The sequence below is a fragment of the Cimex lectularius genome, unplaced genomic scaffold (genome assembly GCF_000648675.2).
Source record: "Cimex lectularius strain Harlan isolate CLEC.00 unplaced genomic scaffold, Clec_2.1 scaffold10, whole genome shotgun sequence".
In the NCBI taxonomy this organism is placed as follows: Eukaryota; Metazoa; Arthropoda; class Insecta; order Hemiptera; family Cimicidae; genus Cimex; species Cimex lectularius.
In genome coordinates, this window is record NW_019392665.1 from 766,234 (window position 1) to 783,062 (window position 16,829).

Below are 16,829 nucleotides of genomic sequence, written 5' to 3' on the forward strand. Positions count from 1 at the left end.
GGTTTAATACATTCAACGTCTGCTAGGGAGGTTTCAATATGGTTGGTACTTTCAAATGGTTTTGCAGGTACTGGTGTATGACATCTTATGAGTATCTTGTAATGTTTTTTTTTACTTGGGAGGTCTCACGCGGGTTCATAGAGTAACCACTTGCAAGGTTACTCTATGAAGCTTGAAGCGGGACTTTTTAAGCAGTACTACTTATAAGACCCCAGAATATGCGACGGTATCGTGATGTGTTTTTACTTCAGGGGTCTCACGCGGGTCATACCACTTGCTAGGTTACTCTATGAAGCTTGAAGCGGGACTTTTTAAGCAGTACTACTTATAAGACCCCAGAATATGCGACGGTATCGTGATGTGTTTTTACTTCAGGGGTCTCACGCGGGTTATACCAGTTGCAAGGTTACTCTATGAAGCTTGAAGCTGGACTTTTTAAGCAGTACTACTTATAAGACCCCAGAACATGTGAGGGTATCTTGATGTGTTTTTACTTCGGAGGTTTCACACAGGTTATACCAGTTTACCATTACTCTATGAAGCTTAAACCGGGACTTTTTAAAAGTGGTACTTATGAGACTCTATGAGAACTTTTGAGGTTATTGTGGTGTTTTACTTGGGAGGTTTCACAAGGGTTATTATGGGAGCATCCGTATGCTTAGACCGGGGGCCTGGATCGGCAATCTGCGAGTGATTTTCCTCCTCAGGACCCGAAGAACCTTGGCCGGTTCCGATTGAGAGAAAAATATGGGGAAAAGAAAGCGGGCCCGGCAAGAGACTGGGTCAACGGTTGCACAATAGCGTACCGTATCCGCGTTAATGGGACCGTTAGCATCTCTCGCCCTCTTTGTCTTCCTCAGTTGCGCAACAGAAGAATTCTGAACACGCGCTTAAACTGCGAAGCAGCGTCAAGTCTTGCAAGTGACCTGCTGGGACACAAGATCCATCTCGTCACCCAGGATGAATGATCATCATACGCAGCAACCTCTTGATTTCGTCACATATCCATCGAAATGTGGGCCCGCGGTTACAACTTGTAACGTTTCTGACCTCCTTTCCTTTATCAGGAACTGCGGTCGGACGGTTTGACTACCTCCGCTGGCATTATTCCAGTCCCGGACGTGCGAAACGGAGACCCATAAAAAAAATTTATTTAAAACGACGAGGATTTCAAATCTATTTCGACGTTTTTATGGCTTATGAAAGATTCAGTTATATTTGTGAGGTTTCAAATTGGCTATAAACCGAATACTGCATGGCGCCTATGAAAAACATAAAAGGAACGTATTTAAGGAAGCTGGGTAGGTTTTAAACACGTTATAAATGCTGCTCTTAAATTTGGGAGGTTTAAAATAGGTTACATGTGTGTACGTACTCATTGTTAAATTGGTAGGTCAACTTAACATGACATAGTAAATGGTATAAAAAGTGTGTAAATATCATTTGTCCAATAGAAAGGTTTCTGTCAGGTTATAAAGACAGAACGGCGCCCAATACAAAATTGGCAGTATTTTAACGTTTATGGCCGTTTTATAAATGCTTTTGTCCAGTTTGGTACGCTTTATAAAGATTAATACAGCTCGTCGTAACACCGACTCTATTTGGGAGGTTTAAGGAAGGTTATAAACTGGAAACCGTTCGGCATATATTCAAAGAGATTGACATTTTAAAAAATTGATGCAGGTTTTGTAAGGTATTAAAAAGATTATCAAAGATTATTCTTTAGCAGGTTTCAGGGAGGTTATAGACTGGAATCGGCTTGTTACATAATCAAAATCTTTCGCGTTGTTTCAACGATTTGAAGCAGGATCGGTAGGTTTTAAAAGTTATTACAGCTGTAATATCTTTCGTTATTTTAAGAGGTTGCAAGGTTATAAACTAGAAACGGTTTTGACATTGTTTCAACTAATTATGCAGGTTGGTTACGTTTTATAAAGGTTATTACAGCTGTAAACCTACAGTCATTTTGGGAGGTTTCATAAAGTTTATAAGCCAACTGTGGTTTGGCATATTCACAGTTTTCGACGTTTCAACCGACTGATGCAACCTGGGTAGGTTTCATAAAGATTATTAAAGCTCTCAACACCTACGTCACTTACGGAAGTTAGTAGGTTATAAAGGTGAGACACTGGTTTTCTTCAATACCTTAATTTTCAAAGGAAGAGGGAAGGTTCAAAATCTCTTTATAAACAAGCAAGGACAACATTCCATTTGTTTTCAAATCAGTTTTTCACTTAAAAGGTTATGTTGGGGGAGTAACGTTAAGGTAGGTTTCAGACAGGTTATTGCCATGAGACCTTCATACGTAACGTTTTAACGGTGTATGATGTATCTGTGATTGTAAATGTCTGGTTGGTAGGTTTCAGACTGGTTATAGGCTACAAAACCCATGATTAAAGTTGTAAGGTTATGTTACGTATTTTGGTGGTTTGCTTCCGATTTGTAGGTTTCAGACTCATCACACTTTACAACCGGCCGATTGACCGAATCAGTCGGTTGAGAGGTTACAGGCAGTTACTTTGAGGCATCTTGCAATACTGAGGAGAAACTGACAATGGTGTCATTTCTATATTATATGAACTATATTGTATTTAAAAAAGTTCACTTAGGGTTGGAAGGTTGTTGCATACAGGTTATATAGCATTGTAAAAAAAAATTGTTTATAGGATTACATACGATCAGAAGGTTTCAAACAGGCCACAAAACAATGTACTTATTGGTAAACGTTTAAAACCGATGTGGAAAATTACACTCGTCAAGCGCATTCTTTCTACTAAACGTAGGTTATTGGATTATGATTGTTAGGTTTCAGACTGGTTATCGTCATGAGACCTCCATAGTTAAAGTCGTAGTTAGGTTTCAGACTGGTTATCGACATGAGACCTCCATAGTTAAAGTCGTAGGGATATATGGAATAATCTATGATTGATTGAGTCTGATTGGTATGTATCAGGCATCGTAAAATAAATTAAAGTTACAGACTGGTTATGACTAAGTACATTCCACTAAATATAGTTTACAGGTTAAGTCTGGTTGAACGGTTTCGCACAGGTTATCGTCATGAAACCTCTTAAATTTGTAAGGGTCATGACATATCTGGGTTGGAATAAGTATAAGCATTTTAAAAAAATAGTAACGGTTACACACTGTTTATAACATTTCCGATCTCCTCCTAAACATTAGGTTGTTAGAAAATCTGATTGGAAGGTTTCACAAAGGTTATTGCCATAAAACCTAAATTTGTAAAGTGTGTATGACTTATCTGTGACGGATTAAGTCTCATTGGTATGTATCAGGCAAGTTAGCATTGTAAAAAAATCAGTTAAGATTCTACGTACTGGTTATTACATACTGCTATTACATACTGGTTATGAACAAGCAAAATTTGAGAAAAATTTGTTTTTTGTTTACTTATGAGTGAAAGGTTTCAGACAGGGGGCTTTAAGTAGGATAAAACTTAGCGAGTTATTTAACATCCTTCGTTTATTCATGACGGGATTTTCGAAGGTTGCAGGCTGGTAATAATCATTGTAAAAAATTAGGTAAAGTTGCAGACTGGTTATAAACAATTCCAATCTACTAAATTAAGGTTGTTATAAAATCTGACTGCAAGGTTACGGACTGGTTATAAACAAGTACATTTTACTAAACATGGGTTACAGGTTAAGTCTGATTAAAAGGTTTCACACAGGTTATCGCCATGAAACCTCTTAAATTTGTAAGGGTAATGACATATGTCGGTTGGAATAAGTCTGATTACTGATTAGTAAGTAGCAGGCAAGTTACAAGCATTATAAAATAAATAGTAAAAGTTACACACTGTTTATAAACAAGTACGATCTCCTAAACATTAGGTTTTTAGAAAATCTGATTGGAAGGTTTCAGACTAGTTATAAACAAATCCTAATCTACTATTGATTGGTTACATGTTAAGTCTGATTGGAAGATTTCACACAGGTTATCGCCATAAAACCTCCTTAATTTGAAAAGTGGGTATGACTTATCTGTGATGGATTAAGTCTCATTGGTATGTCAGGCAAGTTAGCATTGTAAAAAAATCAGTTAAGATTTTACGTACAGATTATTACATACTTACATACTTGGTTATAAACAAGCAAAATTTGAGAAAAATCAATATATAAACAAATCCAATCTACTAAACTTAGGTCATTGGTTTAAATCTGATAGGAAGATTTCATACAGGTTTTATACGTTATAAATGCTAGTTAAGGCTATTGCGACTTGACATATAATCAAATGAATTGAAACCGGCTGGGTAGGTTTTATGAAATTTAATACAGGCTGACAACGCCACCGATGGATTCTAAGGTTTCAAGAACATAAACTAGGAATGTTTCGGCGTATATTCAAAACTTTTGAGGTTTCAACTAACCTGAAGCAGGTTAGGTAGGTTTTGTAAAAGTTATAAAGCTTTTTTTACTTTAAGAGATTTCAAGGAGGTTATAAACATTTTTCTTCGATACCTTAATTTTCAAAGGAATAGGGATGATTGTAAGTTACTAAGATTTTTTTTATTAAAAAAATAAATAAACCATTAAACAGGTTATCGGTTCGATTACAAAAGGTAGATAACGCTACGGTTATATGACTTGTGGGAAAATTCCAGAGTGAAAGTAAAATGCAGCTTGTGGACTGTGATAGTGTAAAATAAAAATACTCATAGAACATCGAATTTTGAAACTTTTAAACCTTCCCATCACTTCCCTTTTTATACATAGAAGGTTATAACCTTTCATTCACGTCAATGGTTTATAACCTTCCATTTACACGCTTTATAAATATTACATACACCTTCAATATAAACAAGTAGTGTAAGAAAACTTATATAAAGGGTGGTTATAACCACTCAAATGTAAATGGTTATAACCTCCCAAATATAGAGTGGAAATAAATTTTTCATTTAAATGCCCAGTTATACATCGAAAAATACGCCTATAATATTAGGTAGTAGCTTTTCATAAACGTCAGTGGTTGTAACCTACCAGTGCGGTACAAAATGTTATAACCACATGATACTGGTAGTAACCTTCCATTGCATGAAAAAGGTTATAATCATTGGTGAAACATTGTATAATCTCTTTGTGAGTTAAGTTATATAACCTTCTCTACTTTTGTTATAACCTTTCACATCGATATGACCAGAATCTTGCACAATTCTCGATTTGAAGATCGTCCTTTTATACTCGACGATGGACATAACCTTCTTTACAATATCCTGTCGTTTTTTTTTGCATCAGCATGACGAACGATACTGATGTTTCTGAAATGTAACCGATCAAGAAAGGTGGGGAGTGAGAAAATGATGAGTTAAGTGGTATACAATTGTATAACCTCCTTATAAACAGAAGTTGTTATAACCTTCCTTACTTTTGGCTATTACAATTCACAGCGTAATGATTATAACCTTTTTCACAATTTTCGATATGGTGATCGTCAGATTTCATCTTTTATAATCTTAACAGGTTATATATAACCTTCTTCAAGCTAACCCGTCATGATTTGTTTTTTGTATCAGCATGGCTTACGATACTGACGATTCCGAAATGAAAGAAAAAAATTTAAAAAGGTGAAGTATGAAAAAATCATGGCTAAATTGGTGAACAATTTCATAACCTCCCTATAAACAAAAGTTAGAACGTTCCTGATTGTTGTTTAACCTCTCATATGCGTTATGATTATATTATAACCTTGCACAATTGAATATATGAAGATCGTCGGATATAACCTATTATAACCGACGATAGTCATAACCTTCTTTATAATCAGGGTTTTTTCCATCGGCATGGCTAAAGATATTGACGGTGCCGCAAATAAACGAATTAATTAGAATTGTGAGAAAATCTCATAGACCCTTTTTATGAGCACTGGTTGCTATAACCTTCCACTTTAGGTTGGTTATAACTGACCATATAAAGCCTAACGCATACAACCAGTTTGTAGTTTTTTTGTGAGAGAACGACTATCGTCATAAACCTTTAATATAACCAGCCATTTTATTTTTATAACCTTCCTAGTATAACCTTTATTTTTGTCCATATATAGTAAAAAAATTTATTCAACAGGCAAAGTCTCTCTCTCAACAGGATTATGAGTGCCAGAAAAAAATCGAGTGAAAAAAAGCGCAAGACTTATCATTCTCCCCCTCCATAAAAACAGCAGTTGTTTAATTTTTTTTCACCGGGTAACTTGATCGGAAATCTTTCTTTGTTCAGTATCCTTGGCACTTGTCCCGGGACCACCGGCGAGACACGTCTTCGATAATCCGCCAATTACAATTCCAGGACGGACCAAGGTCTATCGGCGGCCGTGTCACTCTCGGTGCACCCTGTATATAAACAAATTCCGATCTAAGTACTACGTTCTAGGCTTACAAAAACAGTTTGACCTTCCAGGAAGGTAATAAGAATTGCCATAACAATAATAAAATCATAAATAATAACAATAGCGTAGTCCTAAGTAATACCCCGCTCAAACGTAACCTCTCGTGAGGAAGGTTATAATAAATATTATAACAGTGATCCAAGATCAATTTGTCTAAATGGAAGATGACAAGGATGTTAATTGACTTAACAGTAATCAAATCATAAACAACTTAAGCCAATAGCCTGTTAAAGTGTTACCTAAGAAAGTTATTACATTTGTTAAAGGTTATAAGAATTGTTATAGTAAATAGACCATAATCCTGCTCACTTGGAGAAGGTTATAATAACTGGCAATAACAATAAAACTAGGTCAACCTGTCCAAAAGTAACCTTTTGTCAAGAAGGTCACAGGAAAGATCGAATATGTTAAATTTAATCTGCTTCATAATAACTTGACGGTTTACTTAATTACGTTTGTGTTAAATATAACCTGTTTTATAATAACTTTCAGGTTTACTTAATTATGAATGGGTTAAATATAACCTGCTTTGTAATAACATTTCGGTTTACTTAATTATGTATGTGATAAAGTGTTAAGTACAACGTACCCATTCCGGTTTATTTAACTACAAATATGTTAAGTAAATCTGCTCTATAATATAATTCAGGTTTACTTAACTACGAATATGTTAAATATAACATGCTTTGTAATAACTTTCAGGTTTACTTAATTACGAATGTGTAAAATATAACCTGCTTTATAACAACATTCCGGTTTCTGTTCTACGAATATGTTAAATATAACCTACATAATAATAACTTTGAGGTTTGTTTAATTACGAATGTGTTAAATATAACCTGCTAATATTCATTGTCTCGGATTAGTGATCGAAATTTTTCAGTACAACCTGCTTTATAACAACCTTCCATCTGACTTCACAACCGACCTGACGCTACCTTTTCAGCCGGTTTTCAGGAGCTACTGAAAAATTTACTTAAAAAAATAGAATAACGTTGTATCTTTGCTTTATTTTTTAACCTGTTTCGGCATAACCTTCCCTTTTTTTAAGACTGATGTCTCAGGATCGTATTTTTTTTAATGTTTCACAGAGGAAAAATCTTGATGACTGCGACCTTGAGACCTTCGCTGAGGTGTGAAAGTTACACAACGGCGAAAGTGACTGAACCGAGCACTAGTGACCCAGTTGTTCGATCTTATGCGGACCACTCCTGGATCGGTGGCCCGTTTTCCGTCAACCACTGCGTAACCTCCCTCGAAAGCTATGCCGCGAATCGAGATGTTTTTCTTGGGCAGATCCGAAGATGCTGGGTACAGGAAGGAAGCGAGACGGGCCAAGGAGAAGGACGCCGACCGGTCGGCCATCGGGATTACAACCAGGAGAAAGTCGCCGGACGCGTCTATCGATCTTTCAAAATGCGGAAAGAAATTGATAAAAGTACGATGGAGCGAAGAATTAAAATTAGGTGTGTTACAAGCAAAAAAATAGGCGAGATCCGATGGACAAGCAGGAGTCATATGGCCACCAGTCGGATGATAAATTGCAAGATAACTTTACAAGATAATAGCCGCTTTTTAAGTAAATCGAGTATCAATCTGCGCAAAACATATATGCCATAACATCAAAACTTTCATACACGTGGGGTTATAGGCTGTGAAAACTTCTTGTGTCAGGTTGCTACCTCTCAAATCTCTTACAAGTTATAAACTATGAAAACCTATGTCAGGTTAGGTTATAACTCCTTGAAACCTTAATCAAGCTGTTATAACCTATCGCGACTTTTTCAAAATCGCGGATCAACTTGACGTGATTTGACTTAAAGCCGTGACGGCTTTACTCTAAACTGCTATTGAAAAAAGTCAACAATACAACAACACAACAACAATTCTAAAGTGGCTTTAGATTTTTAATAATAAATTATTTATTTATGGTAAGTAGAAAAATGGCAGTTTGAAGAGAATGCAGTAAAAAGCTCAGAAGTGTTTGACGAGGGGAGATACAGTATATAAGCGGTTAAGAAAAATTTTTTTAAAAAAGGGTGAAAGATACAACTACGTTGTTCTACAGACAGAAGGTTATAATCTCCAAGAAGTTAAAAGTTAAAGTTAAAAGTTAAAGTTACTTCTTAGATGGAAGGTTTTGTCATTCTTGTAGGAAGGTTATAATCTACAAAGAACTAAGGAAAACTTTCTGGGAATTATAATTTTTAGTGAAGAGAAATAATTGGGGGTAAGGTTACAATATACTTGGTTTATGGGCGGAAGATTATAACCTGAAGGATTTGAAAAAACTACTTTTCTGGAAGGTTTTAACATCCTTGGAGTAAAGTTATAACCTACAAAGAATTAAGGAAAACTTTCTGGGAATTATAATTTTTAGTGAAGAGAAATAATTGGGGGTAAGGTTACAATATACTATAGGTCTATGGGCGGAAGATTATAGCCTCAAGGATTTGTAAAAACTACTTTTCTGGAAGGTTTTAACATCGTTGGAGGAATGTTAAAACGTACAAAGAGTTATGGAAAACTTTCTGGGAGTTATACTTTTTAGTGAAGAGAAATAATTGTGTGTAAGGCTAGAATATACTTGGTCTTTGGGTGAAGGTTATAACCTCAAGGAGTTGAAAAAACTACTTGGATGGATGGTTTTCACATCCTTGGAGGAAGGTACTTGAGATAAATAATTAGGCTTTAATATAATATTTGGTCAAAGGTAACACGTTTTTTGTGAGACAGTGATTTGGTCGGATTGATCTAATAACAAACATACCAGAAGGTTATAATTTCATTTTATTTTGGAAACTTATAATCTTCACATAGTTGAGAATCATGCTTATGTGAAGGTTATATTATTCAAATCGTTGAGATTCAAACCGTGGAAGGTTATAAACATAATAAGATCAACTATCACCTCCTTATTTGTTATTAGGAAAAATCGTTATGTGGAAGGTTAAGATATTGAGATGTTGGGTAAACACTCAGGTGGGAGGTTATTACCTTATTGTGAACATCGTCATTGGAGAAAGGTTATAAATTGCAAGGCTATTTTTCATTATTATTTATGAAAAATCATTCGGATGATACATCGAACTCACCTAGTTGCGATGTAACAATGCCATAACCTGTTGATGGGGGGGTTACAGCAACATAGGTGGACCAAATTATAACCACCATGAAGACGAGAATTAAAATTAGGTGGAATGTATATTCGCCGAGGTATCATTGACGTATGAAATTATTTGAATGGAAGGTTATAACACCTTTCTTTGTGGCAAAAGTAAGATAACCTTCTTGATGGTAATACCCGGAAGGTTATCAATTTCAAGTTGTAGGAAAAAACCAGCTTAAGTGGAAAGTTAGGTTAAAAAGGGAAAAATCTATATAACTTACGAGGTAACAACCTTCTTAGTTCAGCAATATTAGTGGAAGATTACAAACGTCAAGGTTGTCACTGTCATGGCGCTTATGTTTAAAATTAGGTATAAACGCCAAGGTTTCGTTGTTGTAGGGAGTGGAATGTTATAACAACTTTCTTACAAACAACTTTGTTACAAAAGTAATTAGGTGAGTATAACGTAACTTTTTTTGGGGGGGGGGGGTTAGGAATGGACCGATGGTATGTATGGGATGGTAACAATTTTGGTGGGGGGGGGGGTTAGGGATGGACCGATGGTATGTATGGGATGATAACGATTTTTTTTTTGGGGGGGGTGGTTAGGGATGGACCGATGGTATGTATGGGATGGTAACGATTTTGGAAAACTACTTAGGTGGAAGGTAATAATTTTTCAAGTGTTGAGAAAACCACTTAATCCGAGGTCACAATGTCATAACCTAGTTGGTGGTGGTACATCAGTATGAGTTGAAGGTTATAAACGTTAAGGTTATAACCAACATTGCTATGAGAATAAAAAATAGATGGATGATTATAACTCTCTTTTTGTTATACAGAATGTGGAAAATTATAACTTGTATACACTGTTATAACCTTTTTAGAGAGCAAAAAGATATGGCATTTTTACATCTGCTCGTTGGACTAGGAGTCCAATAGAAAAATGGAAAATTTTCCACAAATATTGCAGAATAACCTCCTCTGGAGTATTATTGGCACGAAGGCTATAACCAGCCATAACCTTCTAGGACTGTTATATTGCAGCACGAGTTGAATTTATGCAAATACCTATATGATGGGCAGTTGGATACAATTTGATTTAAGAAGAAACAAATATAAGAAAAACAGAAAAAAAAAGATTTTAAGACAAAAAATAAGTTCCTAACTGGTACTTCATTTACTTAATTAAATAAAATATAATCCATAATTGAATACATTTCTTACTGGGCAAAGGTTACGAGAATAAAAGTACAAGAGAAAAAATTAAATATATATAACCTTGCAAAACCTTCCAACGTGAATTCAATGTGGCCTTTTTGGCTTATGCTAACTACCTACAAATGGGTAAGTTATAACCGACAAAAAAATTCGGCAGTTATAACCATCCAAAAACCGTTGATGATCCGTTACCTTCCTCATATTGTTTTCTATAATTTTTTGAAAGATAACCCATTATAACCTACCAGAATATTGGGAAGGTTAGGAACTTTCGCCTTGCGAAGGTTGTACTATTAAAAAATATCGATTTAACAGCGACGTAACGAAGTAATATCGTTGATATTATGTAACATGGTACATTATAACCTCCTCTAAGAGTATTTCTTGCAAATATTAACCAAATGATCGCTTTCAAAACGCGAATGTGAATTAAAGGTAGTGACGTAAGTGACTTGGTTCATGGATCGATCAGAAATAAATCCGAACTGATTTCAGTAGTAAGTGAGTCGGTTCACGTATCAATCAAAAATAAACCAGCTCACGGATCGATCAAAGTCGGTTCACTGTTCGATAATAAGTGAGTCGGTTCATGGATCATTGAGGAATGCACCGACTCACGGATCAATAAGAAAAGAACCGGCTAACCGATCGAACAAATATCGAAAGCCTTCCACAAATTTTATTTCGTACCGTTTGAAAATGTTGACGCGCTTTGAACTTTCGATCTTTACCGTGCCCCCCCCCACGATGTTTCTTAACGAGTCGTGCTATCAACCAAGAGGATATAATTGGCACACCGGAGACGAGGAAACGAGGAGAAGACGTCCCGACAATTTTTCTCTAGCAGAGGAACATATAAAACTGAAAGTTGTATTATTATTTAATTAATTTATTTAAAAAAATGAATGGCCTATTGATAAAAGTACAATCGGCGAGTTTTTTGAGTCGGTAGTCCGGTTGAAATATATACATATTTTTTTTTTATTGGCCTTATGATCTTGCATATTAGCCATAGTACGAATTCTTGTGTGTTCAAATTGGGGGTTATCGGAAAAAAGGGCCAGAGGCGACGGTGGGAATCGAACCCACGACCGCGGCGTGAGAGTCTCTCATGCTAACCACTCGGCTACCGAGGTTGAAATATTTAGACTCGAATCCCATCTATGTGGCTAGTAATGAACGATGTGCGACGGTTAAAAATAAATATGTTTAGTGGTGGTGGTTCAAAGACAAAGAACCGGTTTATAGTTCGTTCGGAAGCGGACTAGGTCGTCTTTCGGCCAAAAAACGGTTGACCGTTCACAAGCCATCAGGAGTGAGTCGGTTCAATTCACGTATCAAAAAATGAACCGGTTCACGGATCAATCAGAAATGAGTCAGTTCGCGTTTCAGTAATAATTGAGTCGGTTCACGAATCTTTCAGGAATTCATCGACTTACGGATCAATAAGAAAAGAACTAGCTGACGGATCGATCAGAAATGAGTTGGCTCACCGTTCTAATAAGTGAGTCGGTTCACGGTTCGATAACAATTGAGTCGGTTCAGTTCACCGTTCAAGAAAAGAACGAGCTCACGGATCGTTCAAAAATGAGTCGGTTCACGGTTTACAGGTGAGTCGGTTCAGCTCATGTATCAACAAAAAGTAAACCGGGTCATGAATGCTTCAGGGATCCATTCGAACTGAGTTGCTAGACGGTTCATGGATCATTCAAGAATGCACCGACTCACGGATAAATCAGAAATGAATCGGTCCATGGTTTACGGTTCAGTAAAACAAAGAGCCGGATCACGACCGAGCAAACTTGAACTGATTCATCACCGGTCAATCAGTAGCTGGCTCACGGATTCAGTGAGTTCGCTCACCATCCAAGTACAAAAGAAAGAATCCCGGATCAGAAATGATTTGTATTTAAAAAAAAAAATCAACAGTATCAAAAGCCGACGCATTTATATTTTTTTACAAAATCAAATCCGGGCTTCGCCGGCTGCGTTGAAGGACGTAAAAGTGAACCCATTTGGATGCCGGCCACCGTGGAACGTCCAAGGTTACTTACGGACCCTCAACAAGAAGAAAACAATAATACAAAAAAAATGAAGTTGCGTGTACATCTTAACAACGGTAGAAAAGATGGACTTTTTTCAGCCTGATAAGTTCCACCAGGCTGAGGGCCATGGACAGAAGTCACCCACAAAATTTGCCGGGACGTCAAAACAAAAGTCAATAAGTCAATAATTAAATAAATAAATAAAAAAAAATCGGCGAAATTCCGTCCCTTACCTCGGAAAACATCAGGAAGCTGAACAAAGTCTGGATGGCGTTGTATACGACGAGCACGCTGTTGAGCTTGAACGGCTTCCGGTTCTCCATGAGCTTAGGCCCTAGGAAAAGGACGAAGTAGAGGTAAGTGCCAACCATGAGCAGGGTCGGGAACGGTGTCTCCATCAGCGGCCACGATTCCACTCGTGGATCTGAGTCCAAAAAAATATAATAAACATTTTATGATGATGTGTCTAAAAAGAAAGAACAAACTTTGAACAGTTTAGAACCAGGCGTAAAAGATTAGTACATTATCGTTTTGCTTCTTGTAACGAATAATTAATAATAATTTAATATTAGTAAAATTTAATTGTCTTAGAGTGGGATTTTTGCATAGAGAATCGAGGTTTTGAAAGATCAGTTGGCGATGCATGTGCGTTTTTCTGAAGATTCCACATGCAACGCCAATGAGATTGAAGGTGAAATTTCGTAGAGGGCGCTAATGTGAATTCGTCTCGATTGGTGTCTCACCAAAATTTTCTACAGGGGTGCTAATGTCAATTTTCACAGAAGTACTGGAGATGGCGTCAAAGAGTTTGGTCTCTATTGATGACTTTTTCTTCAATTATTCCCATTCGCCTATGGGAGTGTCTATTGTGACTCACCAAATACTGGAAGTGGAAGGCCAAAGAGAATTTCTATTGACCACTTTTTCTACGATTATTAGGGGGCGTCATTGAAAATGTCTTTATTAGCGATTTTTCTGAAATAAGGGAGGCGGCACCAATGAAAATTTAACTCTATAAATGACGCTTTCTGTTTATTTGAGAGGGAACACCAATGAGAATTTATGTCTATTGATGATTCACCAAAATTCCACAGGGGTGCTAATTTCAATTTTCACAGAAATACTGGAGGTGGCGCCAAAGAGTTTGGTCTCTATTGACGACTTTTTCTACAATTATTAAGGAGGGGTCATTGAAAATTTCCCTATTGGTAATTTTTCTGAAATTTCGAAAAAGACGCACAATGAGAATTTGTCTCTATAAATGACGTTTTGTATATTTCGGGGAGGGGTACCAGTGAAAATATAACTTTAAATTCTCGAGGGGGCGCCAATGAGAATTCGTTTCACTTGGTGACTTTCACCAAAATTTCGCAGGGGTGCCAATGTCAATTTTCTCCGACTTGCCGGATGTGATGCCAATGAGATTTCGACTATTGTTGGCTTCAGCTGAAATCCCGCGCATTGGCGCCTCCTTTTAAATTCTCGAGGGACACCAATGAGAATGCACCTTCATTTTTTACCTCCAATGTAATTCGGGAGGGGTGAGATTTTGTCTATCGTATTCTTTAACCTTAAATTTCGCATAGACGCGCCACTGTCAGTTGTCATTGAAAGTCCGGAGCAGGCGCCACCGAGGATTTTTCCTTAACACTTGTCGTTATGCGTTATTTTTAAACTGTCTTAATCGGTGGAAAAAATTAGAATGTATTTTAAAATTTGGAAGCTGTCTGTTCAAAGAGTATAAGATATGAAAAATAGCAAATTGTCAGCCTGATAAAAGTCCAGCTGCGTTTTGTCAGGCTGTAATTGAACTTCCGGTGGGTCGACCGACTAAGGACAAGCCAAACCGGGACTACAGTACAGGGACAACAAGACCAATTATTTTTTTCTGTATTGTTTGTTTTAGCGTATTTACATTTTTTATTTATTATTTTTTTCATGCCAATGTTCAAGTGAGCAATGTTCCTTCATAACCGATTAGGCTTTGTCTTGTGTTTTTTTAATTAAAATTTCAGTGAATATAAAATATTCATAAATATTTAGTTTTTAATTAATCTACGTACCGCTTATTTTGTTGTACTCGTCGAAAGCCATTTTCACCAGGCCTGCCATGGTTCTGCAACAGCGAAAAAAAATCGTTCAGGGTAAAAGTCATGTTTTCACTGTTCCAGAACGGAATTTTTTTTCGAACCTGTATTGATTTCGTTGTCAACTTCTGTCTTCGGACTGTTGACCCGGCGTAGCCAGTCTGAAAAAAACAGAAAAAAACGTGACATAGATGTGGAATCAAGCCCCTGTGTGCAGTACTTGATGGTATTTTCCCAAGCTGTAGCTGTACACAGGGGAGGGTACAATTGGAATATCCATATGTTTCTTTATTTTTACAACTTGACCTTTTGTAGGCATAGCGATTTGATCGAAACTTAAAACATTATGTATAGGACTTGACAGTATTTTCTCAAACTGTACGTAAACGACGTTCAGATCGAAATATTTACATATGTTTCATTATTTTCTAAAACACTTCTGAGGATGCAGAGGTTTTTCAGGAAATCCCGGGCCGGATTTCCTCCTCGGCCTTCGCGACGCAAGATAAGACGCGACCTGCGTCCTTTCGGACGTTCGGTATCGTTGATCTATCCCGGCGATCTCACGTCGCCTTGTACACCGTTGTTTAACCGGGATAATCGCCGGTCGAAACCGTTCCGCTTCGTGGCGGAGGCAGGTTCGACAAACCGAGGAGGAAAAGACCCACAGGCGGCAAGAAGGTACAAAGGTGAAGAGTCGGCGGTCACGAAACCGAAAGGTTCACTTTACTTACAAGACTTCACCAAAAAAAATACAAGGCCTCATTGAATTAGATCGAACTGACAAATCGAAATCGATACATCTGACTTCATTTACTTTGTGGTATATGCGTCATTGCCTATCACGATGTCGTGTATACCATTGTCTGACATATTTGCCTTTTTATTACGTCATGGTCGCCACTATTTGACGCCGTTTGTCTTTTCACAACATCATGGCCGCCATTGTATGAGCCGTTTGTCATTTCACGACAGCACGGCCGCCATTGTATGACCCGTTTGTCATTTCACGACGTCATGGTCATCATTATCTGACGTCATTTGCTTTTTGCCACGGGAGCCTTGTCAATCATGATGCCATGGCCGCCATTGTTCGACGCCCTTTCTTATTTCGCGACGTCATGGCCGCCATTGTTTGATGCCCTTTGTCATTTCGCGACGTCATGGCCGCCATTGTTCGATGCCCTTTGTCATTTCGCGACGTCATGGCCGCCATTGTTCGACGCCCTTTCTCATTTCGCGACGTCATGGCCGCCATTGTTCGACGCCCTTTCTCATTTCGCGACGTCATGGCCGCCATTGTTCGATGCCCTTTGTCATTTCGCGACGTCATGGCCGCCATTGTTCGATGCCCTTTGTCATTTCGCGACGTCATGGCCGCCATTGTCCGACGCTGTTGTCATTTCGCGACGTCATGGCCACCATTATCTGACGTCATTTGCGTTTTGCCACGGAGGCCTTCTCGTATCATGATGTCATGGCCACCATTATCTGACGTCATTTGCGTTTTGCCACGGGGGCCTTCTCGTATCATGATGTCATGCCCCCCCCCCCATTGTTCGACGCCGTTTGACCACTCAATGAATCTCATATAATAAATAATATAACCATAATGCCTCAGTTAATATTTTAATCAATCACAACGATCTATTGATTAATCGAGCATTCAGACCGTCTCAATTATTAATATATTTATTCGCGAGGAAGTGACCAAGGGCGGATCCTGTTCACAATTTACAATCCAGGCAAGCCCACGCTTCTAACTCACAAATCACGACCTACGATGGATTATACCGCGATCCTAATCAAGGAAGCCAACCCTACCCTAGAACCAAGAAATTCAAGAACACCTAGATCATAAATATGAATCAGTTCTCGTTACGGGTTTACGTCCAGGGTCCGCTGCAAGAGATTTTAGGAGGATTTGTCGAACTCTATGGCTATTGCTTTTCCCCTCTCCGGATT

The 16,829-nt window shown here is 37.6% G+C and overlaps 1 protein-coding gene across 2 annotated transcripts in view; it reads right to left on the bottom strand.

Annotated features, from left to right (window-relative positions):
• The window catches only part of LOC106667329 (elongation of very long chain fatty acids protein AAEL008004-like), a 93,391-nt gene that overhangs the window by 10,645 nt on the left and 65,917 nt on the right, over positions 1–16,829 (bottom strand). For both annotated transcript variants that reach the window (XM_024225073.1, XM_014395213.2), the window contains 3 exons: positions 14,969–15,025; positions 14,841–14,893; positions 13,011–13,201 (listed from right to left, as the gene is read on the bottom strand). In XM_024225073.1, coding sequence (XP_024080841.1) covers positions 13,011–13,201; positions 14,841–14,889 — 240 coding nt within the window. In that variant the 5' untranslated portion in view covers positions 14,890–14,893; positions 14,969–15,025. The remainder of the gene's footprint in view (positions 1–13,010; positions 13,202–14,840; positions 14,894–14,968; positions 15,026–16,829) is intronic.